General features: G+C 34.5%; 2 protein-coding genes across 3 annotated transcripts in view; both read right to left on the bottom strand.

The window, feature by feature from the left end:
* Abcd1 (ATP binding cassette subfamily D) overlaps positions 1-27,392 on the bottom strand; it is a 141,555-nt gene that overhangs the window by 54,818 nt on the left and 59,345 nt on the right. Inside the window, exon 2 of one of the 2 annotated variants that reach the window (XM_072527457.1) lies at positions 8,480-8,626. The exons of the other annotated variant lie outside the window; for it this stretch is intronic. The gene's annotated coding sequence lies outside the window, so the exon portion shown is untranslated. The remainder of the gene's footprint in view (positions 1-8,479; positions 8,627-27,392) is intronic. 2 annotated transcript variants of the gene reach the window in all.
* LOC140436126 (uncharacterized) lies at positions 17,976-25,935 on the bottom strand. Its single transcript, XM_072524834.1, has 3 exons — positions 25,881-25,935; positions 24,807-25,141; positions 17,976-18,167 (listed from the first exon to the last, which is right to left on the bottom strand). Exons 1-3 carry the CDS (start codon positions 25,933-25,935, stop codon positions 17,976-17,978), a joined length of 582 nt encoding a protein of 193 aa, XP_072380935.1.

Below are 27,392 nucleotides of genomic sequence, written 5' to 3'. Positions count from 1 at the left end.
GGCATACTCCTCTCGGTCTTGTGTGGCTCTAAATCAAGGTTTGTCCAATCCCTTATGTTTTTAAGCCATGAGTATTTCTTTCTTCGGATGCTCCGTTTTCCTTCTATCTTCCCTTCCATAATAAGCTTTAAGAACTGGTACTTGGAATTTCGAAATATATGACCCAGATAAGCAGTTTTTCTTCTTTTTATTATTGGCAGCAATTCTTGTTCTCTGCCCATTCGATTTAATACCTCGACATTTGTTGTGTGATCTGTCCAGGGAATTTTAAGTAGTCTTCTAAATACCCACATTTCAAAGGCCTCCAATCGGTTCATCACATTGGCCTTTATGGTCCAGGTTTCTACACCATATAGCAGTATGGAGTAAATGTAACATTTTACTAAGCGATATCGAAGCGTTAAGTTAAGGCTGCTGTTGCTTAGCAATGTTCTCATATTAGTAAATGCTGTTCTGGCTTGCTCAATTCTTTTACGTATCTCTATGTCTGGCTCTAGATCTTCAGTTATTCAACTACCGAGATATCTGAACTTGGGGACCTTTTGTATGTTCTTATTGTTTACTCTTATATTTAATTGCATATTTCGTGTTCTGCTAACCACCATTACCTTCTTCTTGTCTATATTAATCTTCAAGCCCAGTCGTTCTCCCTCAGTGTTTATTCTATCTATTAGTCGTTGTGGCGCTTCTTGGCTATCAGCTGTTATGACTGTATCATCAGCCTTGCGAAGATTACTAATAGTCTGTCGGTTGATTTTGATTCCATCTTCAGTTTCACTTAAGGCTCTATCGAAAATCGATTCAGAGTAAAGATTAAAAAGGAGGGGTGACAGAACACAACCCTGTCGTACACCGTTTTCGATTGTGAAATATTATGTAGATTCCAGTCCTACTCTCACAGATGCCACTTGATTCATTTAAAGGTTCTATATAGAGGAGAGTCTAAGGACCATAACTTAGATACATTTAATTCATCGGAAAAAAAATTTTGCTGATCTTTAGAAACAATGGCCAAAACTACCAGAACCTTTTTCAGGTAGACGATTGGCTGCTCAGTATGACCGTTAACGCTAACGTGTGTGCATGTTTCTTGAAGTTCTGTCAAATTTTAAGTGCTGTTTTATGATGGATTCGACATGGTATAGTTTGCTTGATAATAAGACGTACCTACACACACGACAGTGCGAGTCATAGCCCCAGCAATAAAATTTTTATCTCAAGTGCCATTTTAAAATTTACACGACTGAGCTGTCATTTTATTGTTAATCTTGAGTACCCAATGATCTAGACAGTAACTTCACTGTTATACATTGGTTGTTATTCTGTTACAGAGTTATTTTACATTCGATCTAATAATTGTAATCGTCGGACAGTTATTTTTATGTTGTACTATATATAAATCTCTGAAATAAAATTCATAAGCGAATGAAAAAATGATCCAGATTTTTAAAAATAGCCCGAAGCAAATACTCGTATTTCAGTCCTTTCTCATATGTTTTCAAGGTTGCAATGATTGAACTTGGAATAACATCTACGTTCATGTGCACCGTGAATGTAGTTGAATTATCTATTTGTTATACCGGACATTGCTTCATGTTAAGCAATAATTAAAGATATGTTACGAGATCTGAGAAATGAAAAATATTTTGTAGGTTGCGTACAATTGCATATAGTGCTTTTAATATACATATTTACAGTATAATACGTAAGTTTTGTACAGTATAAGGAACATAAAAAGCTTTCAGCCTAGTACTGAAAATGAGGAATTTTTATTCTTAAAAACGTGGAATTATAAATTCCATTTTTGTATAATTGTAGACATTTGCGTGCATTTTGATTCTTCTTCTTGTCTCCGTAAAATGTCAATTACTGATAATTGGCTATCATAATTTTATTCACTGCATCTCTGAAAAGGAACAACGAAAACAGATTAAACCAATCACATAGGTCATGATGTTCTTCGACCGGGACCCCTCTTTCCACATATTTTGCCCTTAATAATAATATGGTGACATTGGCAATATTTTCGTATTTTTGCGATTTTCACTACTTACGGTTGATTTTTTGGTACAGTTTGTCAAATTTAAGGTGATACTTGACAAATTTGTCCACTTGCGTAGAAAATTAAGTGAGAACGCATTCGGAGGAAAAGAGATACATAATGCGCTCGGTCTCTTCGCCTCGTTGGTACACTCCATACTACAAGTTTACAGAGAGTGGCCTTATTTATTAATGGAACTTCTATGATATGTCTATATTTTATGTTATTTTGACGTTTCAATTTTTCCTTCGGAAATTTTTCTCAAAATACAAAATATTTTGTTTTGTTACTTGGTAAAAGAATTCTTCTAATAATTATATTTTATTTGACTCATTAATATTGACCGTTCAGTCATTTTGAAGCGGCAGTTTTTTCGAACACTTCTATAAATGTCTTGTTCTGTAATTTAATAAGAGGAATATTGGCAGAGATGAAAGCTTTACATTTGCGTTACAGTAAACTGTATAAGAATAAAGGAACAGTAGTTAATCTTATACCTGGAACATACCGACGAAACATTTATTACTTAATTTTTATACTAGAGTTGTCGTAATATTTTATTTTTTATTTTAAACTAAAATTGTGGCTTATTCCCAATAAAAATGTAAATTACATTATTATGCCACAAGAAAATAGCCTAAGAATAATTTTTATTTTAAATAAAAACACACACACACACACACACACACACACACACATAAGCGTACAACCCAGCTCCTGCAGAGATATGTTTGTTCCAATGGAATAGTGGAACCCACATGTCTGAAGATCAAACCGGTCACATTCCCTTCGAGTGGTACCTATCTGACCCACAAGCTATCCTTCCACCCCTCCCCCTCGCAGCACATAACGAAAGAGGAGACTGTACTCATTTTTTACTTTGGAGACCCTGTTTAATAGAACATCTTCCGTATGTGGTTAAGCCACCTAATTTTAGGGGTAGCTGGAAGAGCTTTTCTCCCTTTGGATGACTAAAAACTGAATGACTACTTAGGACTCATGTTCCCTAAATGTGTTGTCCAGACAGTGGGCCATCTCCCATCGACCTAGGTCGATGTCTCGCTGTCCAAACTGTGTCTGTTCGGTCACTCAGTCGTCGAATTGGCAAAATGAATTTTGTTCTCCTCGGCGACTGGGTGCCCAAAAGGCCTGTCCATCCGCCTACGTCTGTCGGTACGTGACCTCAATGCTCAGTTTACGCCTTAATTACGACCAGCATTAATACTGTGAATTGGTGATTTAATAATCAATAGGAATATGGTTTTAAGAATACTTTAGAAATAACTTAATTATCTTTATATTTAGAGCACATATTTAAGATTTTTCTTAAATTTAACGTATTACAAAATCATGAACTGATTCATTTAATTTGGATCATCTTGTCTTTCATTTTAAAATTATTTTATAAATTATTGTCAATATTTTTAATAATCTTTTTATAGTCATTGATTAATATTACATCAACAAAAAAATTAGAATACAATCAAATATAAAACAATGAAATAAAAACAAATATTTGTAGTATTGGCTCCTTTTAATATCTTAACAATCTCTTTTTCAATCCAATTTTGTACCACGTGTAGACTTAAGGTTTCATCTCATGTACATATTCGAAATTCTTAAAATAATTTTAAAGTTAAAAAAGTTTTATTTAAAAAACCTTTACAGATACACTGTACACACACTAATAATCAGTTACACTGATTGCTTTGTTTATACATCCGTCCTAAAAATGTCATTTTAATTAGTTGCTCTCTATAGTAGAAGCCACGGTTAAAATGCAGTGTTGGTATTGTCATCGAATGCCATAGTCTGTGGACTAGTACGCATTTCGATGCGCATCGCCCCGCCTCGAATTTTCCCATTGGCTCTTGACCTGGAAATCCCTACTTATCGCTCGAACAGCGCATATAAATATTGGCGATTTTCAGGTCAGCCAGGTGAGTGGTGAGTTCCTCACGGGCTCTCCGAGAGCTTAGTGCTCTCGGGGCTCTGCTTCCTGCATTTATTTTCCATACTCTGTGGCTGAGAATTGTTTCAACTTAACTTGGTGTTTTTATTTCGACGAAGAAATTGTCATGTAAGAAATATCTTGCCTTTTTCAAGGCAAGACACCGAAGATAAATATGTTCCAAGTCCATAACCCGAAAATGGACTTAAGTAGAGGAGCTCTCGACAGTATATTCGAAGTCCTCTACAGAGCACCCGGAGACAACAGAAGGTGGTTAGACCCTTAATTGTTCCCCCGAGGTGACAGGATTACGGCGCGCAGCGATGCCGCTCATGTCGGCACAGTGGTAGGTTTGACGATAGACTAAGAAATTATACTTAGACTGAAATTAATAACCATTGTCGATTATTTAATGCGTTACTATAATTTACTGTAATTTTATGGCCCTGGCACAATAATCACAATCTTCAGGGTTGGGAACACTGCATGGTGGTCTGACAATTTATTCTATTCAGAATCTAGGTAGGATTTGTAGTGCCAGGAATATTCTGGTGAATATACAGTAGTTCCAACAAGGCAGATCGATCTGCCACACAGCTTGAGAGTCTGTGACTATGCTACAAGAAGATATTTGAGGGCAAGTCTCAGCATATTCTCCCAATCTTACCCTTTTTAATTGCTACATCTAGGGAATATCAAGGGAGAAAATTTTCAGCTTTCCAGATTCCTTCAAAACTGTACCTGAATTAGGTCAGAAAATAGTCTTGTTTTTCGGGGCTCTGAAGCAACTTATATAATTCCCTATTTTTATTGGGAATAAGTCACAATTGTTATTTTAAATAAAATTGTGGATTATTACCAATAAAAATAGTAAATTATATTAGGATGCCACCAGAGAATAGGTTTAGAACAGTCTGAAGCAACTTATTTCACAATCTTCATGTTATACACACAGTTCAAACCGCAATGGAGTTCATTTTAAACATTATCATTCGGATAACTAAAATTCTAGCGTATAGTAATGTGACATTTCTTCATCTTTGTGATCTGACGTCGTGGTATAAATATCGATTTTGCACGTATAATTCGACTTAGAACCTCTTCATTAGCAAGACATACTAAAATAAAATGTATGAAGAAATATTTATACTGCTCTTGATGTGTGATATCCTATTGTACTAACTATACCCTCTAGATTTTTAAATTTTGTTAAAAAAAATTTGAATTTTATTTATCTAATCTCAAGAATCTGTACAAAAACTTTTACAAAATCTCTGTCATAGATCATTTTATTACGCACGAACTTTATCACTAACAATAAAAAAATACAACAATAAAAGTTAAGAGGTGCTTTAGATACGAATTTATTTGAAAATAATATTGCAGTGAAAAGTTCAAGGGCTTGATAAACGTACCCACAAAAACAAGGTCGTGCTAGTGCCAAATGAATATGTAATAAATTAAGCATTTATTGAAATTTGTACCTAATAGAAAGTACAACACACTATAACAACAATGTAGTTATTTTTAAAAGTAGCAGTATGTAATTAGGCATGTGTCAAACTTTAAAAAAACATCTGTACAAGTGGATTTTATTCAAATTTGTGTTTTTCTGTCCTTTCTTTTTCACCTGTTGATGATTAATAACGATGTTTTTTTATCGTCTCCTATATTTAAAGCTACTTTAAAGATATATTGCCGAAAGCAATTATGAGGACAGCTTGCGAATTACTATTTAAATGGGAATAAGCTACAATTAAAGGTTAAAGTACGTTTATTGACGTTTCAATTTCCACTTAGGAAATCGTTCTCAAAATACAAACATTAGTAAATTGTTTTAATGTTTTAAATCGTAGTCGATTTATAGTAGTTATATATTTACGTGGATCTTTAAAACTCTGAAACCAAGTAGTTTGAGAAATACCTGGTTGTAAAGTGGTATATCTTGTATGGTTTGTGAAGCAGTAAAGATTCCATTGATCTTTCCACGTCGATAGCTGATTTTTTTTTAAATCGTAATGGCATCTGATAGAAATAAAGAATATGACAATAAAGTGCCTGATGTTACACTGGTTTTAGCTAAGTAATCTAAGTATTCATTATCTTTGAGCCCAATATGTGCCTTAACCCAAATAAATTTTATATTGAAGACAGAATCTGCTAAATACTTTAACTGATCCTTCAATAAAAATATATAACGATTACTAAATATTTTGGGTAAAAAAGGAATCTTTTATGTTCTGTAGAACTGAAAGGCAGTCCGAAAGAATTACCGTTTTTTAATATAAGAGTTTGTAACATATTTCAACGCTTCGAGTATGGCCATTGCAAAATTGTAAACTCATTGGAAAGTTTGTACTTGAATTCGGAGCCTCCTGCTGAGGGTAAAAAATAAGCACACCCAGTCGCTTCTACGATTTAGATGCATTTTATGAGTTCTTATCATACTATTGGTAATATTTATTTATGATGTCATTCAACCAACGTGCACCGTCAATTATTGTTCTTGCTGTTCTCGTAAATGTCAAATAAGTGAAGGGAATGCAAACATCAATTTCTATCTTATTAGGGTTAAAAAGTTTATACGTGTTGACAAATCCAATCTTACCTCGTTCACAATATTGAAAATGTCGCTTTCTCTTCTATAAGTTTCCATAAGTAAAGCTGTTGTATAACCACTGCATTAAGTATATATATATAGTTTTCTCAAGTTTAAGTAAATTTACGTGTCTACACATATCGTACAAAGGTGAAACACATGTAACAGTTAGCAGTTAAGGTACTTCACTTCAAGTCATGTAGAAGTTGTTCAGCTATAACGGAAAATCAACCGTAATTGTATGTTGTTTATATAATTCCATAATTAACGAATACAGGAAGTCTTCAAAAGGAATAATGTAGAAATTTAGGTTCAAGTATATTATATATTTATATATACATAAATATAATTATTCTCCTGTGTATATATACAGGGTACGGTAATAATCAGTTGAAGTACCCTACAAATATCCGTTAAAGAAAATAACTATATATATGAGGGAGGTCCGGCAGTAAAAGAGGCATTGCTAAATAGCGTGCCCTCCAAGTTTAAAACCTGGCAGGACCCTGGGCTACCTATCTCACGACATACGCCCATAGTGAAACCTCTGCCCCTACGAGTCCGACACCAAAGTGAAGGTGCCACGCAACATATACAAGAAACGCCACGTGGGGGCTTCACCCTCCCCGTAGTACCTGTGGTAGGTACTCGCCCTCACCTACCCGTTAGTCCCACACCACGGGCGGATAGGTTCGGCAGGCGGAGGAATTTCCAGTTCGCACGTAGACAGGTCGCCGCCGAGGATCTCTCCTCTACCACTCTTGGATCTCCCGGTGGATACGTGCCGGGGCACCCACACCACGCCTGACACAAGGTCAGGAGAGGTATGTACGGGCCCAGCTCGTTCAACATCACCAGGCTCTGGAATGGGAGTAGAGTGGTCCCACGAGAGTCGCGTCTCGGATACTAGGAATGTAGACCGGTGACCGTGACGCCTAAGCGTCCGTGTGCGTTTCTACAAACCCGACACCTCAAGCGACGGCTCTCCACCTCTCAATTCCTACCCATTAGTCGCATCTTACGACAGGCAGGGCTTTCTGACCCCGGCCGTATTCTTTTATCTCCGCGAGCCGGACGGAGAGTAAAAGAGGCAATAAAGAAGTGTTAAAGTGTTGAATTTTGAAACAAATCTTCATATATTTTTCATTAAAAACATATTATAAAGCATGTTATAATTTGCTTATTATTTTGCTAATAAGTACGCAAAATATGAAAAACCAACTATTTTTTTACAATGTTTATTTAGAAAAGTATAAAAATATGTATTGCAACGTAACATTGTTTACCTAAAATATTTTAAGTAGTTTAACATAAAGTGTTAACTGTTGTTGACTTAACATAACTTGGTAGATAGTTTATTTTAAATTTATGTACCATTCGTGGCAAAACAGCTAAAATCCATTCCAAAAATGATTTTATAACTTTCAGTTTTTCTAGGTAATACTAAGGGAACGATTATATTTTTGAGTAAGTGTAGGAAATTTTTCTTCTGCAGCTGTTGGTCTTCCTCTTTTATTCAAGGACATGGAATTAAATAATTCACTATATGAATTCTGTGCTCTGCAATCCTGCTAGCAACCGGCGCCATATCGATTCCGGGTCGAATGGTGTAAAATGGGCGACCGGGCAGATGACTGTGGACGACCACAATATCTGCGAAATGGGATACTGGAAGATCAAACTTAACATTACGTAAAAACCACCGCATCGCAATATGGAATGTTAGGGGGCTGCTACAGCCAGGTAAATTGTATATATTAGAAAATTAACTGATCAAAGAGAAGATAGATATCTGTGGGATATCTCAGATACACTGGGAAGGCCACTCACTACAAAGTTTTTATGTCAGGACCTAACAAATCAGGATAAAAATATGTATATACAATACCTTTCAGTAAATGATCGAATAGCTCTAAACGCTATACCAGCCAAAATGCATATTATACAGCTATATATCCATCCATAACATCCGAAGCGGCAGGGGATATAGTAGAAGAAACATACCACCTGATACATGAAACCGTCTCTAACATTCCTAAAAAAAAAAGAATGATGATAATAGGAGATTGGAATGAAGGAAAAACTAAAATAAATGGCCATTTGACAGGAACGGTAGATGAGCATGGCTTAGGCGAGCGAAATGAACGAGGTGAACGGCTCCTTCAATTTGCCATCGATATGGATCTTAGTATACAAAACACAATGTTAACATCATCCGTGGAGATTATCAACAAGCTCTTCGCCTGGAGGACGATACAAGAGCCAAATATATTAAATTCTTGTCACTAAACGATGGAGGAGTTCAATAATCAACGTGAAGACAAAACCAGCTGCAGACTGTGGTTCCGACCACAAAATGTTACAAGCAAAATTTCACATTGAATTACACAGTAAAACAATCATAAATAAAAGACAAAAATGAATTCCAAAACTCCCGTAAAAGTTTAGAGAAGCATTAGCAGAAGCTGACCTAACAGTGACTATCGGAGACCCTGACAAAACGTGGGAATACACAAAGAAAAGGATCACTGAAGCCATCAACAATACTAATCCCAAAGACAAAACAGCTAGGAAAAAAACATTGGATGACTGAAGAGACTCTCAATCTTGTAGAAGAAAGACGAAAAGTTAGAAACGGCACATCAAATTCAAAACACTTGTGCAAAAGGGACAAAAATAATTATATTAAAATGATTTTTAATAAAATCCTTTATAAAAAGGTATATAAAAAACCCAGTCGGGCTATGTTAAATAGACAAAACGTTTTCGGAATAAGTATTCCATCATCAGTGTCCTAAAAAAGTATTTAACCACTTAATTTTCTTAACCACTTAATTAAGTGGTTAAATACTTTTTTAGGACACTGATGATGGAATACTTATTCCGAAAACGTTTTGTCTATTTAACATAGCCCGACTGGGTTTTTTATATACCTTTTTATAAAGGATTTTATTAAAAAAAATTTTAATATATGGTATACAGCCAACTACAGGAACTTAGTTTCCTTGTGGATATTAAAATGCTTAGAATTTGCAATGAGATCTGGAATACCGGCGAGTGGCCAAATGACTGGGGTAAACTCACGTTTATTCTCATATATATATAAAAGGTTCACCGACAGATTACAGTAATTTACAGTACAGTAGCATTGATATCACACGCGAGCAAAGTACTTCTAACCATCATCAATGAAAGACTAAAATCAATTCTCTTACCACAAATTCCCCAAGAACAATGCGGGTTCGTCCCAGGTAGAGGAACAAGAGAACATATTCTCAGTATTCGTCAAATTATCGAAAAATCTCGAGAGTTTAACATAGAAACATATTTATGCTTTGTTGACTATTCCAAGGCCGTCGATACCGTAAAATGGGATAAAGTGTGGCATATACTTAGAGAAATGGGTACGTCAGAACATCTAATCTATTTATTACAAAAACTATATCTAAATAACACTGCTAATGTAAGAGTTAATAATGTGGCTTCGAACAACTTTAAATTAAAATCTGGAGTTCGACAGGGATGCATAATATCCCCTATTCTATTCAATATATATATAGTAAACATATTATGCGTCAGGTTTTTGAGGAATGGCAAGGTGGAGCAACGATAGGAGGAAGAAAAATCAAAAGCTTACGTTATGCTGATGAAACTGTTATATTTTCGTCATCGCCAAAAGAACTGGAACAAATTATGAATAGGCGAGGCACAGTGAGTACGGAATATTTGAAAATAAATATGCAGAAAACCAAAGTGATGATCATCTATAGAACCAGAAACAACCAAGCAGAGATAAGAAACATGGCAGATTACGAAGTGGCCAGGCAATTTAATTACTTAGGCTTTGTTATTACTAACAGTGGAGGATGCGAAGACTAGATCCGTCGATGCATCACAATGGTCAGATCGGCAACAGCGAAACTCACAAACATTTGAAAGAACACTGACATCACAAAAAACAAAATTACGCCTTGTTCGAGCATTGATGTTTCCTATCGCCACCTACGCTTCAGAAACTTGGACAATAAAATAAGCCGAGTCAAAGCGTATAATCGCATTTGAAATGTGGGTCTACCCTAGAATGTTGAGCATACCATGGACCGCCCATCGCACAAATAACTTAATTCTAGCGGAACTTAACATAAAAACTAGACTCATCACAGCTATCAACCAAAATATACTGAGATATTTTGGACATATATCTTGAAGAAGAGAAGATATGGAGCGAATGATAGTTGAAGGTAACGTAGCGGGTAAAAGGTCCAGAAGAAGATCCCCATTACGATGGTCGGACCAAATAAAGGACATGACTGGTTACTCATTCTTCGAAGCAAAACAAGACGCGCAGAAGAGAGTTAATTACGAAGGAAAAAAGATAGGGAAGGAATTTTTGAAGATAGGCATTAAAATTTTGTAAAATACCTACCGGTTGATTAAAATAACTGGTAAAGTTTTTTCGTGCAATATCCATTCTGGTCGAAATTTCCTCGTCACTTTAAACCCTGCAGTCAATCCAACTACCCAGGTATTTAAAGTGTTCTACCCTTTCCAGAATTTTGTTATTCAATTTTCTATAAAGTCATTATACCCGCACTGACAACTCTAGAGAATATATGAGTATGGAATATTCCATTCAGACTTGTTATGAGAAATATGTAGGAGATTGCACTTTGAAAATGAAAACTCCAGTTTCTAGAAGAATATAACTTTCAAAACTCCTAAAATAGATACATGTCAAGCATGCGATAAGTTTTCAGTAGCTTTAGAAAATGCTAAGCTAGATAATAATGAAACTGACATTAAAAAAGTTAAAACTGAACGAGAACTAGATCACAGAAAAGCTGAAGCAGGTCAACAGTACATGCAATAAGTTTTGATCTACAACAAACCCTCCCCACACCAAAGCTTACCACTGGTCCCATGTTCTATAAAAGAAAACTGTGGTGCTATAATTTAATCATACATTCCCTTGGGGGCATAAGTCCCACATTTTTATGTGGGATGAATCCACTGCTCACTAGCTGTCTCAAAATTTGAGAAAAATAATATTCGTGTCAGAAAACTAATAGCCATTTCAGATAATTGCTGCGTACAAAATAAAAACTGGGACATCATTGGTCTTTGGCTTATTTATTATAATATATAAATGAAATAGTTCATGTATATTTCCTCAGGTAGGACACACAATGTTGCCAAGCGACAGAGATTTTTCTGTTGTCGAAAATTATGTCAAGGAAAACTGTGAAATGGTCTATTCGCCCAATTACTGAGAAGATATTTTGAAGAAGTTTTCTTATAACCGGCAGGTATTAGCACGCAGGTTAGGGACATTGTGCAAACAATTGAGAGAAAAATGCTGATTTTTACTTGCAAACAAAGAACACTCGGAAGAAGCTTCGACTGCAGAAACAACTTACATCTCCACCAAAGAGTGCTAAAACAGGAAATGGTCGATGCTACATATGTCCTCAAAAAAGTGACAAAAGAACAAGGGACTATTGTACCCTATGCAATAATTGGATCTGCAAAGAAGATCAGAAATAATCACCGGTCGTCTGGTTAAAATGCGCAACAGAAGAAAATAATTGATCTGGTTACCATTTTATCCAACTTTAATTTTTGAAATGTATTTATTGGTTTATATAACAAAATATAAGGTTGTCTAATAAATATTTCTTAAGAACAAATTTTGTTTTATATTAACACGGCAACTGAATATATATTTTAGACCTGATTTATCCTGGGACACACGTGTATACCACGTGACCCCTCATGTAACAAGGAATGCATTGGACGCTATTGGATCTTCTTTGCATTGGTGTCCATATCCAACGGATATGGGTACGAATACGGATCCTTCCAAGATTTATATGCAACGACACATAAGTTATGCAACACTGTCGAGTCCATAAAAAAAAGGGTATGCACTATGTCACCATGTCAAAAAGAAATAGACTTAACAAGAACCTCGGATTTTATGATACGAACTCGAGAAACCGCACTTATTAATGGAGCACTGCTTAAAATATTAAAAAAAGCAGAAAATTCCACATACTCACCTACTTTCTAGAAATACTATTCTCCATTACATAATTATTCAATATTATATTTACGGTAATATTTTAGAGAATTTCGTGTATTTTCTAATAATTCTTGACAGCTTCCAAATTTTATAATAATTATGCAGTAAAACATTACGAAATTGCTTAATTTATCTTGAAAGAAAGTACCTAGTAGACTATCAGCTTTAGGCGATTTCGTGGAACCATTAGAAAGTGTCGACAAACCATTCTTAAAGAACAAATTAAAACTATTATTAGTATTACCTCACTTGAGACTGGTCAGTTATATTTATTTATGAGTCGTTTTATGCGATTGGCTTTATGTAATATCTAACAAAATATTGGCACACTTTTTATGTAATGGTAGGCATGCTACAGGTCGATTATACTGCAGAATATAGTGTTTTGAATCGTTTAAATATTTTTATAGTAAAATTCGTTGTTCCGGATTCCAATTACCGAAAAACTTTTAATATTTATAAATAAATACTTTATTTTCTTTTTGACAAACATAGTCTGAGTAGAACAATAGGTCAGATAAGAAAGAAAAACAAACAAATAAATGAACGCGCTAAACAATCTAACAACAAAAAGAGTTGTGAGCACTCAAAAATTCGTTCAAATTTAAACTAAATTTGAAGGAATTTTTGATGAAGGAAAGAAGCTTGTCATGCTCTGACACAATTTTATATGCATTGGTAATACATATATTAAAAGGTCTTTGTTCCATTATATTAGGAGACTTGAAATATATATTTCCCCTGCACGTTGGGGCACTTAAGGTATCTTTATATTTGTCTACTCCGTTAAATAGATAGATAGAATTCTTTTGTTCTTTTCTGTTCTTTTCCTTAAGTTTTGATTCCTTATTTTGTCTTTTTTTGTCACGTCGAGAATTGATCTTTCCATGCGTCTTTGTGCCACTCGCATTTTTACTGCTGTTGTTTTTGTGAGCGTGAGAGTTTCTGCTTCGTATGTCATAATAGGAAGAACGCATTGGTCAAATGTCTTCCGTTTCATAGCTATGGGGATGTGGCTCTTAAAGATGTCTCTTAGTGAACCATACGCGGCCCAAGCAAGTGTTATTCGTCGTTGAAATTCGTAGACAGTAGAATTTTGTCATTTATGGCTAATCATTATTATTCATCGTGTACCTACTAAAAGCATTTTTAAACTCTTTTCTAAGAAATATATGGCCGGAGCGAATTTACCTGTGACCCGTTTGTGTAAAGTATTAAAATTTGACAGCCGGAGCGAACTATAGTAAAATTCATTAACCGATGCAGGAAGATGTAAACATTACCATGTGTAGGCCTGCAACAGGGCCGCATTTGGGATTATCTTTTTGTTTAGTCAGAATATATATTATCTTATAAAATACGAAATTTATATTTTAATTTTGCAAAAGTGCTCGACAAAGAACCTGATTGTTTTAGTTGATATCCGATAATGGGAACCATTTCTACAGGGCGAAAAACCCAGGAATTTATTTTTTTGCCAACAATTTTATGTACAGTGCCTGCAAAAAATATAAGTTTTATTTTTAATTTTAACTATATTTAGTTGTTTGTACAATTCTAAAAAGTTTCATAATAATATTAACAAAAAAAATACTCATTACTCAATAATGTTGAAATAATATATATATATATATATATATATATATATATATATATATATATATATAAAATATATATATATATATATATATAATAATTATATAAATTTATAAAAAATTATAAGCAAAAATATGTATGGTAAACTTTATGAGCACTGAATAATGTAATAAATTACCTGAAGGATTTTTTAATTCCGCTTCTACTCTCTATAAGCTCTTATCTTTTGAAGATATTCTCTTCGCCACATCACAATGTCGTCTCTATCTAGTAAAAGAGCGTTTCTTCCCCTACGTTTATATTGAAAATTAAGTTTTTTCAATATTCGGTAAAATGTGGTTTTTGAAAAATTTGGCAAATCAGGGTCATCGTTCACCTTCTTTAAATCCTTATCAACGGTGGGTATTTCGTTGCTCATAAAAAAATTATGAAACAGTCTTCTAATGGAACTTTCTTTTTCCGGGTCAGACATACTTTTGGTCCAGCGAGTTGATGATTCGTTTTGTATTCCTTTATCACCGTAAACACACTTCTATCATAAACTCCAACTTTATTAGCCACTTTTTTCACAATATCTTCAACCACTAACCCGAGATTTTCTTGTCTTTCACATTTAAAAACATTTAAAATGATTTCTTTAACTTCAACGCTAAGAGGGCTTCTTTTACTTCGTTTTCGAGGAGGACTCCATGTATTTTCAACCAATTCATCAGCAGAATCAGTGGAGGACATTTTTGGTTTCAATATCAGTTATTGAAATCCGTGGTTATTGTTACAGTAATCACAATCACGTATAGATAGGGTCGTAATACAAATAAAAATATATACTTAAATAGTTTTAAATCGCACAACAAATAATTGCTAATTCAACATCAACAGCATAAATATAATTTATTGTCCTTTAACCATCAAGATGACTAAAAATATAGTCACAAATCGATTCAAATTACAAAATTTCAATACCGAAATATAATACCGAAATTAAATCGTGTCCGAACCTGTATGAGTTCCGACGACGTCGGCAGTAACGAAATAAAGATGGACATTTCGGTTAGTTTTTAAATATTCTTGAAGAACTGTTACTTGCATGTATGCATAAAATATTTTATATTTTTTTACTTACCATGTATTCAACGATAAAAATAATTTATATACTATGCAATAAACACTAATAGTTGAGAAAATAAAAAAATTAATAGTGTCATAATTATACTGTTACTTATCGGAACGAGTAGACTCATTTGGAACATCTTTAACAATAATCTGTTAAATTTATCTTTGTTTATACGCCCTGCATCGCTTAATGAAAGTTGGTATAGTATATGCCCCCTTTGATAGATGACCATCTGGTATTTGAAAATTGGTCGATTTTCCCTAAAGAAAAGTTTCTTTTCCTTAAACAAACTCACAGTTTCCTTTAAATAAATTTGCTAGTTAATTACATTTTCGTTTATGTCAATATGGCTCATATGGTCAAATGTGGCAATCCTTGAGAGAGCAAATGCTGCTCGCGAGCTGCTTGATAACATAAAATGTAGAAGGATGGCCTATTTTGGACACGTAGTAAGGGAAGACCGATATAATATTCTTCAACTTATTATGATGGGTAAAATCGAAGGACGCAGAGGAATTGGTAGAAAGCAGGCCTCTTGGTTGAAGAATATCAGGGAGTGGACAGGAATGAGGAAAGCTGAGCAACTCTTTAGAATAGCTCAAGACAGAGACAGTTTCGTCATCTTAATCGCCAACGTCAAGGGGACTTGATAGGGCACGTTAAGAAGAAGTTAATTACAATGTGTAATTTGAAATCATCGGTTAGAAGAAGTTAATGTTTAGCGAACCATGTTAAAGTGGCAAATAAAGTGAAAATTAGAAATAGTATTTGTTTTACGTTCATATACTTTGTTGACATAAATTTTCAATAAGTAAAAGCCAATTCTGTCAATAGTTTCGTTTGTTCTATTCGATCATCATGTCATAAATAGGCTAAACAGCGGTAAAATTACTGCAATATCTCTTTAAAAATATTCTTCGTCATTCATTAAAATTGTAAAGCTTTTTCTACTTAAATTTCGTATACGCACCCAACATTGTTTTAATTTTAGATTTCCTGCAATCATAGAAGTGTAAAAAATTCATTTAACAATTTTTCAAAAAAAGATGCAGACTCATGCATCCATTGCTTTTTCTTTAATTATTTTCTTATGGTTAATGGAGATGCTCGACTAAAAGGTTTCAGCTCCACGTGGATGTCCGAAGAAAGTAGATATTTGTTTTAAAGAGAAACTAAAATTATTATAGTTTTTCATTATAATTAAACCAGTTTGGGTGCGAAGAATTGTTAATCAATTTCGTGTTTTCTTTTTACATCTAATGGAATCTTCAATTATCTTTTTTGATCTAATGGACCCATCCGGTTACATGTGTTAGACGGTTATAAAAAAGTACTTAGTTTTAGCGTATCAAGAAGAATTTCTTATGGCTAATTAAACAGTCGCAATAATTCTTGTAGATATTTGTTCGTATACCATTTTTTCCGCTCTGTCCATTTTAAAATGTTTTTTTGTTTGGTTAAAATTTTAACGGTAGCATGATTCTTATTATTTGGCTTTCCTATGTTGGTAATTTTGTTAATGTTTAAGCTATTATATTTAATATGTTTTATAAATAGAATACGGCAGTGTGTATAAATCTTATATTTAACGCTACCTACCAAGTCAAGTTAAGATAAACCAACTTTTAATTTGACATAAAATTATTTTAATGTTCGATAAGATTTCCTTCTTACTCAACAAACAGATTCCGAAGTCATTTGAAAGGATTTGGCATAGGAGAAGTTCTTTGGAACTTATTGATTTTCTGACTCTTCATTCATGTTTTTCTTTTCGGTCTTTTCGTCTCTTCTGTCATCCTGTAGGTTTCCATGTAAGTACTTATTTCGGGAGTCTATTGTTTTCTGTTCGTTTTAAATGCCCGTACCATGTGGGCTACTTTCGTTGTATGGCATCCATTATTGTACCTTATATTAACATGCGTTCACTGTTATATTATGGCCGATCCCGCATATTTGTTTACAAATTTCTTGGCGCTAGGGAGAGAATAGTAATACATATAATTTATAAAAATTCTTCAATGCAAGTATCGCTAGCTCCCACTCTTACAAAAAAATTTTATGCGCCCTTGGAAGACCAAGAATAACTCAAGAAGGTCGTCACTATTTCTTGGAATTAAGTGTCTACAATTTCGAAACTATACCATACTTTTGCCAAATTTTGTCATCCAAGATATATACAAGCCTTAATAAATCTTTTACCCAATATTTTTCTTCTATTTTTATATGTTCTTGTATGCTTTTATCAATAGTTTGTTTATTTAAAGGTATTTATTAAATCAGTCCATTTTTTATACATTTCTAAATGAATTTTAGTTGATTGTTGTAATAAAAATGTCAGCCATTAAAAATGTTTAAATTGTTTAAAATAAGTTAACTCAAACTAGTATGCTCTATGTTTTTTTTTAATTGCCGTTTTGCCAGACTCCAGTAAGAGCCTAAGAAGGTATACATTGAATTCTGGCAGGCAACGGTGGGAGAAATCTTTTTTGGACATTCCCAACTTACATTCCCACCACGGCCTCAGATCGGGAATAAGCTTCTTCGTGCACCTTGCCTTTTCGCCATCATTCGCCCATTCACTCTGCCACTCTACTATCGTTCTTTCTCTCTCATCAAAACTCTCAAAACCTGCGGGTATCTTAGTGCGGCGAGTCTTACTGTCTCCGGCATGACGCCATCTATGCCAGGTGCCTTTCGGATCTTCATCCGCCCAACAGCCTCGCCGAGTTCCAACTCAGTAAAAGGTTCCGTATCTACGAAACCATTAACCTTTTCATGCCTATTCTAATAAAAAGATTTAAGAGTATAAAAATAATTTGTTTGATAGAATTATGAGAAGCAATTGATGGTAAATTATGTTTACCTTGAAGGTTATAACCTAGTAAGTATGTAACCATACTCCTAAATTATTGCATTTAAGTATAAGGAACATTACATATGAAAATGAATCAGTGTGATTTGAAATAAGGAAGTCCATTAGACTTCCAGAAAAACGAAAAGTCTGACAACAATGTAAATACCACCACAATATCGGCCGCATCACAAGACTCTACACACACCAAAATCTATAAAAATCGTGCAAGCCCTTTCCGAGATAATTGGGACGTTTCATAATTAAAATTCACTCTGTATACATCATTTGGTAATTACGTAAATTAAAAAAACATACCTTAAATATTATTTAATACATTTTCGCATTATTCTTAAGTACCAACAAGTTACCTACAAAGTAAAACTAGTCTCTTACATAATTTATTTTGAGTGTTACGGAAACAAGTGTACCAACCTGTACATATTCGCACTTGAGTTAAGTACCCACCTGAAACAAAGAAGAAATGATTAAAAAACGTTAAATCTCCTTATTTCATTGTTGAAAGTTGAAAAATACCAATAATAGAAATATTTATATTGAATTTTTATTAAAATGGTATTATAGAAGTTAGAAAGTTACTCCTTTAGAAGTCTGGGCATACCAATACCAATTCCCTTTACCGACATGACTAAGCGTCTCCCACCAGATCTTCTTTAGCCTTCCTCTCCTACCCCCTACAGGAATTCGCTGATCAGCAGATCATCAATTCTTCGTATTTATATAATTGATTAAGGGTCTCGATGCCCGAACCATCTTAACAGTGCTCTCGAGACTTGTATCTGCTTGTCAAATTTTACAAAATATTGTGTATATTTATCGTAACCAGATCTAGGTTTTTTGACTTTTTGACTGTAGAACTTTAGCTTAAATACTTATAGTTCTTTTTTTGCTATATATCACCTCATTTTTAATTAATCACACACAAAACAAAATTAAAGTTGCAGTGCAGAAAAGTCCAAGAATCGTAGCTACAATCTTTTGCAACGACGTCGAAAAAATTAAATGATACCACTCGCGAAGTTATATAACATTAACTTCTGTTCATTTCTTCAGAAGTATTGTAAATTTAATATTCCGAGAGATACGAATTAACAAGAAACAAAGTTAATTCTTTATATTTGTTCGTCAAAGAAAAAAAATAGATATAGGAAACAATTGTTTTTACATATGGGTAGATGAAACGACGGATTCAGTAGGCCAATCATTCATCATGATCATCATCCAGCCTTACAAGTCCACTGCTGAACATAGGCCTCTTCCTCGTGTTTCCAACCCCGTATAGGCCGTATATCTTGCGCCACTCTCATCTAGTTTTTATTTTGTCTTCTTAAATCGTTAGCCCATCGTGTAAATGGTCGACCGACGCGTCTCTTGTCTTCCCTTGGTCTTCATTCCAATAACCTCTTTGTCCATCGCCGATCCGTCATTCTAGCTGTGTCCTGTCCATCTACATTTTAGTCTGGACTGGCTATACTTTCGATGACGTCAGTCACCTCTTCATTTTTAGTATGTCTCGCAGAGTTATTCCTAACATGGATCGCTCCATTCTTCTCTGTGTGTGTCTCTCAAAGTAAGTGCTTCTGATCCGTATATCAACACTGAGAGGATGCATCGATCAAATACTTTTCTCTTCAGGTATGTAAGCAACTTACTTATATACTTACTTATATCACCCTATACTGCGCAATGTAGTAGATCTGCTGCAACCTGTTTAAATAATCGTTTATTTAAATTGTGTTGTGTTTAAAGCCGTCGCTGCGCTTCGTATTAAATCCGATACGTCCTTACGTCCTAGGAAATAAGGTTGCATATCCCGCAATCGTTTTAGTTCGCACGTAAATTTTGTTAGTCGTCTGTCAAGTGTCTATTCGCATTGTGCACGTGTTATAGCTCTTCAGATTTTGGTTGGATTTTATTCGTTTTTTGGTAATTCTTTTATTTTGGCTGTATAAACTTTGTTTAAAAGGTAAGTAATATGAGAAAAGATCGAGCTAATTTATATTTTTACAAGTAATTTGTTCAAAATTCGCCTCTTTTTATGGTTGTATCATATTTGATACAATGTTTTTTACAGGGTCATTATGGATAGCAATTTTTTTAAAAGTGATGACGACTTGGACAATAGCGACTCTGAAGAATGATTTTGAGATGAGACCAACTTATATCCTGATGAGAATATTGATATTCAAAGCTTACCAGTAGAGTTTGAATATGAGGTTACTGTCACAGAGTTTCCAGACCAACAAATAGTCAATAAACGTATTTTAACCTTTAATTGTGGCTTATTCCCATTTAAATATAAATTAACAAATAGAACCTATTGATGAAAAAAACCTATCCATTGATGACCTTGCGAAGACTTTTAGAGGACATACCTACCTTTCTAATGCTATAATGGATTTGTCAATACCCTACGCTTTTTTCAAGTACTTTTTTGACAATGAGTTGAACGAAAAAATTGTATCAGAGTCCAATACATATGTTATTCAAAAGGATCCGAGTAAATCTGCTGGACTGACCACCGTAGACATAAATCAATACCTAGGAATTTACATATATATGTCCCTAGTTCACATGCCTAATTGTCGTAGTTATTGGTCCAATTCCCTAGGTTATCCGCAAATAAAAAACGTAATGCGTGAGAAAAGATTCGAATTTATCAGGAAATGAAACCTTTCAACGACAATACGAGTTTGAATCAAAATGATGTGGATCGAGATCGTCTTCATAAATTACGGCTCCTTGTCGATTATTTGAATAACAAATTCCAAAGCATATCATTGAAACAAAAGCTTTCAGTAGATGAGCAAATGTGGCCTCAAAAGGAAGGCACTATATGAAACAATACATGCCTACTAAACCCCACAAGTGGTGATCCAAACTTTTCGTTTTATGCGGTGTTAGTGGATATTCCTACAATTTCGAAATAAACACTGGTACACAAAACGATAGAAAAAATCGTCGGGTAAATGAATCAGACCTAGGGGCAAGTGCCAATGTAGTTATCACATTATCTAGGATTATCCCAGAAAATCAGAATTATGTCGTTTACTTTGACAACTATTATACTTCATTGCCTCCACTTCATTATCTTGCTAACAAAGGTATATATTCCCTAGGCACTGTTAGACGAAACCGTATTCCAAACTGTAAGTTGCTATGTATGTGAGTGACTTTGAAAGCGTGGAAATATCGTCAGTGGCCTGGAGAGACAACAAGACTGTTTGTTTGTTGTCAACATATGCTGGAGAATTGCCGAAAGGAAATGTTGAAAGGTTTGATAGAAAAAGAAAGCAAAAAATCAACATTGAATGCCCTAAGTTGATTCGGGAATATAACCAACATATGGGAGGGGTGGACCTAATGGATAGCCTGATTGGACGCTACAAAATCAAAATTAAATTAAAAAAGTGGTATATGAGGCTACTCTTGATATGACTATTTTTTTGTGGCACGTTCGGAAACGATTTCCGAAGTGGAAATTAGAACGTCAATAAAATTAATTTAACCTTTAATTGTGGCTTATTCCCATTAATAATTTCTTGATATGACGCTTGTAAATTAGTGGCTTCTTTACCGTCGATGTTCCAGAGAAAAGGAGGCAGAGAAATGTATGAAACTTCAGGAAAATGAAACCCAGGCTGAAGTGGCATATTGCTTATGCAACGTTGGAAGTAATCGTTTACTAAAGAGAGGAAGGCCATCAGATCATGAAAAAGAAATAGCAGAAAAAAAGAAAAGGTCAGCAACAACAACGTATATTCCTCCAAGAGACGTACGGCTTGATGGGCACTCACACTGGCCATTATAGAAAGACACAAGATAGAGATGCAAGATGCCACTTTCAAGTGTATTTATTTTCGTATATTCAATGTTCAAAATGTGGACTATATCTTTGCCTGAACAAAAATAATAATAGTTTTCATAAATTCCATTCAACTTAGATATTTAGTTATTATAACATATTATACTTATTAATAATCTATTAAAATTTGTTTCGTAAAAATTTAAGGTGTGTTTCATATATGGTACAACAAATTTTTCAAAAACTTAATATTTTTTGAAAGCTATATTTTTTTTACTATTTTTAGGATAAAGTTTATACGTTAATGCAATTAAAAATATTTTTTTTATTACAATACAAAAAATCGCACATTATAGGGTAAAAAGTGTCTATCAGTTTTCCATATGCTGCCCACCCAAGACCGATTCTTCTTTTCAGTTCATGGGTCTGATTAATTTGACATGTTTTAGCCCATAGTATTAATAGAGTTGCTGAAAAAATTAGAACAAATTTTCGTCGTCAATGATTTAATTTCGAGTGTAAAAAAATATTGGCTAAGGCACAACTAATATTATAAATACAGGCTTTCTAACACACAACTTCTTCCACAACCTATGGTGACAAGATGGGCAATCTGGATAGTGGCTGTATGTTCTTAAGGCGATCATTTTGAAGACATTAAAAGTTTAATTTTCTGATAACAACAATCTAACAGTTTCTTGTCAACGAACATTTAAAAATGAAATCGTTAAACAAAAATCCATTTTCTGAAAGAAAATTAGGCTTTTGAAGAATTTTTTTACTTATACATTTCATACATTGGGTGCCTCAGCTCTGTCGTCTGCTTCTTCTACTCTATTTCAGCTACAATATTCTTCTTGAAATACCATCTCTGAATCTGTTAATAATTACACATCAACATTTATTTTGTTTGTTCGGCATCAAAAAGTATAAAGCAGAAAAACTTACCGTTAATCCACCTATTGTGCATCACCAACTACTGAATTGTTTATAAAATCTTAATAAACTATTAAATATTGTAAAGGTAATAAAGTTCTTTGTTGTATATCGATTTATAAGAGGCGTCAACGACCCGATATCGTTTTATACCTAATAATAAAATGGTAAATTACAGCTATGCCTACATTACGATAATAACTGCAATTAAAGTTTTTTTATACACTTAAAACAAGTTGAAACGTTGATTTTTAGCATATAAAAAAGTGTATTATAACAGTAAATTCGGTATATTCTCTTTGCGAATGCTTGATAGCACAGTTTTTATAGCAGAATATTACAACGGTTTGTATATACATCTTCTTCTTCAAGTGACATCTTCGTTCCGAAGGTTGGCGATCATCAGGGCTATACGTATTTTCGAAACTGCTGACCGAAACAATTCGTTGCTGCTACAGCTATACCATTCCCGTAGATTCTTTAGCCAGGAGTTTCGTCTTCTTCCTATGGACCTTTTTCCTGCTATTTTCCCTTGCATAATTATTCGAAGCAGTTGATATCTTTCGCCTCTTGTAATGTGTCCCAAGTATTGCAGTTTTCGTTTTTTGATCGTAAATATGATTTCCTTTTCTTTATTCATTCTTCTCAAGACCTCGACATTTGTGACTCTCTCGGTCCATGATATTCTCAGGATTCTGCGATACATCAACAGTTCAAATGCCTCTAATTTTTTGGTATCAATCTTTTTCAACGTCCATGACTCCATTCCGTAGAACAGCACAGAAAGTACGTAACATCTCATCAGGCGAAGTTTCATTTCAAGGCTCAAATCTCTTCCGCAGAACACTCTCTTCATTTTAGTGAATATGGATCTGGCTTTTTCTATTCTTATTTTGATTTCTGCTGAGCTATCGTTGTCTTCATTTATAAAAGTGCCTAAATATTTGTATTTGCTAACTCGATCGATAATTTCATTGTGTAAATATAAATTTTGGACATTTTGTGTTGATTTCGATATTACCATAAATTTAGTTTTCTTTATGTTCAAAGATAGTCCATATTCTTCGCTGCAGTCTGCTATCTTATTCACCAATGTCTGTAGCTCTTCAAGTGTTTCTGCGATCAGAACGGTGTCGTCGGCAAATCTCAGATTGTTTAATCTAACACCATTTATTTTAATACCTACGGATTGCTCAGAGAGTGTTCTATTCACTACGTCTTCGGAATAGAGATTAAACAGGGTTGGTGACAGTATACACCCTTGTCTCACACCTCGCTTTATTTCAATTTCTTCAGTGGTATTATTCTCTACTCTCACTACTGCTTTCTGATTGTAGTACATATTTGCTATTAGTCGGATGTCTCGTTTATCTAAATTCTTTTCTGTCAGGAGTCTGTCAGTCCTTTCCTTTCAGTCCGTAGTCACTCCGACTCTTTCCTTAATTAAGTCGTTTCTGATCCTGTCCCTTCTAGTCTTACTTAACATTCATCGTAAAATTTTCATTTTAGCTACCTCCATCTTCTTTTCCTGGATCTTCTTTACAGGCCACACTTCAGCACCGTACATCAACGCATGTCTCACCACACTCTTGTATATCTTTCCTTTCAGCCCTACCCCGATTTTCCGATCAAAAAGTACCCCGTTCATTCGCTTTCAGTTAAAGCAACCAGCCTGTATCCTGTGGGCAATTTTTGTTCTAGTGTCCCCCTTTCCGTTATGTAGGAGACAAGGTAATTGAATTCTCATACTCGTCCTAGCTTTTCTCTAAGCAATTCTTCCCAATATATACTCTGTTTTCGACCTGCTAACCTTAAGTCTTTCCTTTTCAATAGCTCTTCTCCAACACTCCAACTTCTCCTTGAACATTTCTTTGTTCTCCTCTATTAACACGATATCATCAGCAAAGAGCATTTGCCACAGAGCCCCTCCCTTACTTTCTGTCAGTACACCCATAAAAAGATTAAACAGGTAAGGACTCAGTGAAGAGCCTTGATGCAAACCAACCGTCATTGGAAAACTGTCGGTCAACCCAACAGCAATCCTTACTTTGGTGTAAGCTCCCTCATACAGATCCTTCAAGAGCCTTACGTGTTTCTCAGAAACCCATTTTTCTTTCATACATCGCCATAGCTCTTGTCTAGGAACTGTGTCGTACGCTTTCTCAAGATATATAAATATCAAATGTATTTCTTCTTTTCTTCTCACTGTATTTCTCTCTCTCTCTCTCTCTCTCTCTCGCTCTGTTGTCCTCCTTCATGGCATAAACCCAAACTGTTTTTCTCCTATCGATGTCTCTCTCCTAAACCTTTGCTCTACAGTTCTCTCCCAAATTTTCACTGTGTCCGACATTAGCTTTATTCCTCTACAGTTCTTACAGTCCTGAATATCCCCTTTATCTTTATACAACGATACCATTACACACTCTCTCCATGCATTGGGCATCCTTTCTGCCTCATTTATCCTACTCCTCATTTGCCACAAACTATCAACCCGTTCCTCTCCTACAGCCTTTCAAACCTCCACAGGTATTCCATCATGACCTACTGCCTTACCGTTCTTCGTCCTGTTTAACGCCTCGACAACTTCATCTCTCGCTATTCCCGGTATTAAATTCTCATTTGGGATCCCGCATTCTCTGTCTCTCGTCTGGTGGTCTTCATTGGCCAACTTACCAAAGTACTCATACCATCTTTGCTTTATTTCAACATCTTAACATTTTTCCATCCACACTCTTAATATGCCGCAAGTGGGTCAAGTCCTTTGGTGACTTGTCCCTTGCTTTAGCAATGCTGTATAACCTTATCGTTCCCTCGGGAAGATCTTTCCTTAGCTACAGCGCGCTTTGCTTTCCTCTTTGCCACCTTGTATATATCCATATCTTACTCTCTTTTAGACCTGTCATACCTCTTTCTTTCTCTAACCTCCAGTTGCACTTCATCGTTCCACAACGAAGTTTCTTTGACTCTAGGGGGTCCTTTACCAGATGTTTTACCTAGCACTCTCCTATGTTACAATTTAATTAATTAATTCCTTAAAAACACATTTCTATGACACTGAAAGAGCATACATCTTGTATAAAAATAAACCCAGTTATAATGGAACATGTATACCAATAGTGTAAGTTATTGAAATAATGTCGATGAGTATGGATTGGAGGGTAAGGCATCTTGAGAACCTACTTGAAATGACGTAACCCTGAAGGTGTTTTAAACCAGTACAGAGGATGGATTAAATTGTGTATTTTAATATTTAAAGAGTTTTTTTACACAATAGAATAAATTTATTAATTATTACTGTATAATAAATCATTAATCATAAATATTACTTTACAACTTTAGTTAGTCTTATATCCTTCCTCTTAATCTACCGTTTCTAATGGTGTGATCTTAAATCCATTAAGAAACGTTAGTTGCGCAATTAGGTCAACTTTTATAGTGCTAATGCGATAAAACTATCTTACTAAATACAAGTTAGTGACTACTGTATTAAAATTACTACTAGTTAATGAATACATGTCAAGCAATTGCAATAAATGTCGGTATTTAATCAAAATATTGCGGTTTCCCAATTTTATAGCACTTAATGAAAAATATGGAGGAGACTTCAAGTTATTATAATTAATATCTCTATTAAAAGAAACAAAACAAAGAAATTTACGATACGATATGTAAAAAAACAGAATCTTTTCGCAATCGAGACAGAGTATCAAATCAAAACTTTTAAGGAAATTTACAGCACGGGCGGCTTAAACCGATTCTCCCGCTAAAAATGTTGTGAGTTTAAAACTTTTACCTGTGCCCGCTGGTATTGAGGAAATATAACAATAGCTAACGGGTAATTTCACGTCGAAGTTGGTCAGGCGACACTTTTCAACTTAGTTTAAATTTTACATGCGTATTGTATACTATTCCGAGGCATAATCCTGTTTCTATAAGTCAATACAAAAAGCAAATAGACTGGCAGTATGTCTTAACACTATATGGTGAAACAGACACATTAACACTGAGAGGAAGTCAAGAATTTATAAAGCCAGTGTAAGACCAATAATGACATATGCCTCAGAAACAAGACCCGACACAGCCACAACGCAAAGCCTACTGGAAACTTCAGAGATGAGAATACTGAGAATAATTATAGGAAATACGCTGAGAGATCGAAAGAGAAGTGAAGACATTAGAAGAAAATGTAACGTACAGTGTATAAATGAATGGACACAAAATAGAACAAAAGAATGGAATAACCACATAAGAAGAATGGAGGAGAACCGTGTCGTCAAAATAGCAAGAGATAAGTCACCAATTGTCAGAAGAAGTATCGGACGACCGCGCAAAAGATGGAGTGACAACCTTCCATAGAGGTATTAATCCGCCAATGAAGAAGCAGAATTGCTTATTA

This window comes from Diabrotica undecimpunctata, chromosome 3 (genome assembly GCF_040954645.1).
Source record: "Diabrotica undecimpunctata isolate CICGRU chromosome 3, icDiaUnde3, whole genome shotgun sequence".
NCBI classification, from domain to species: domain Eukaryota; kingdom Metazoa; phylum Arthropoda; class Insecta; order Coleoptera; family Chrysomelidae; genus Diabrotica; species Diabrotica undecimpunctata.
This window is presented reverse-complemented; position numbering and strand designations above follow the sequence as displayed.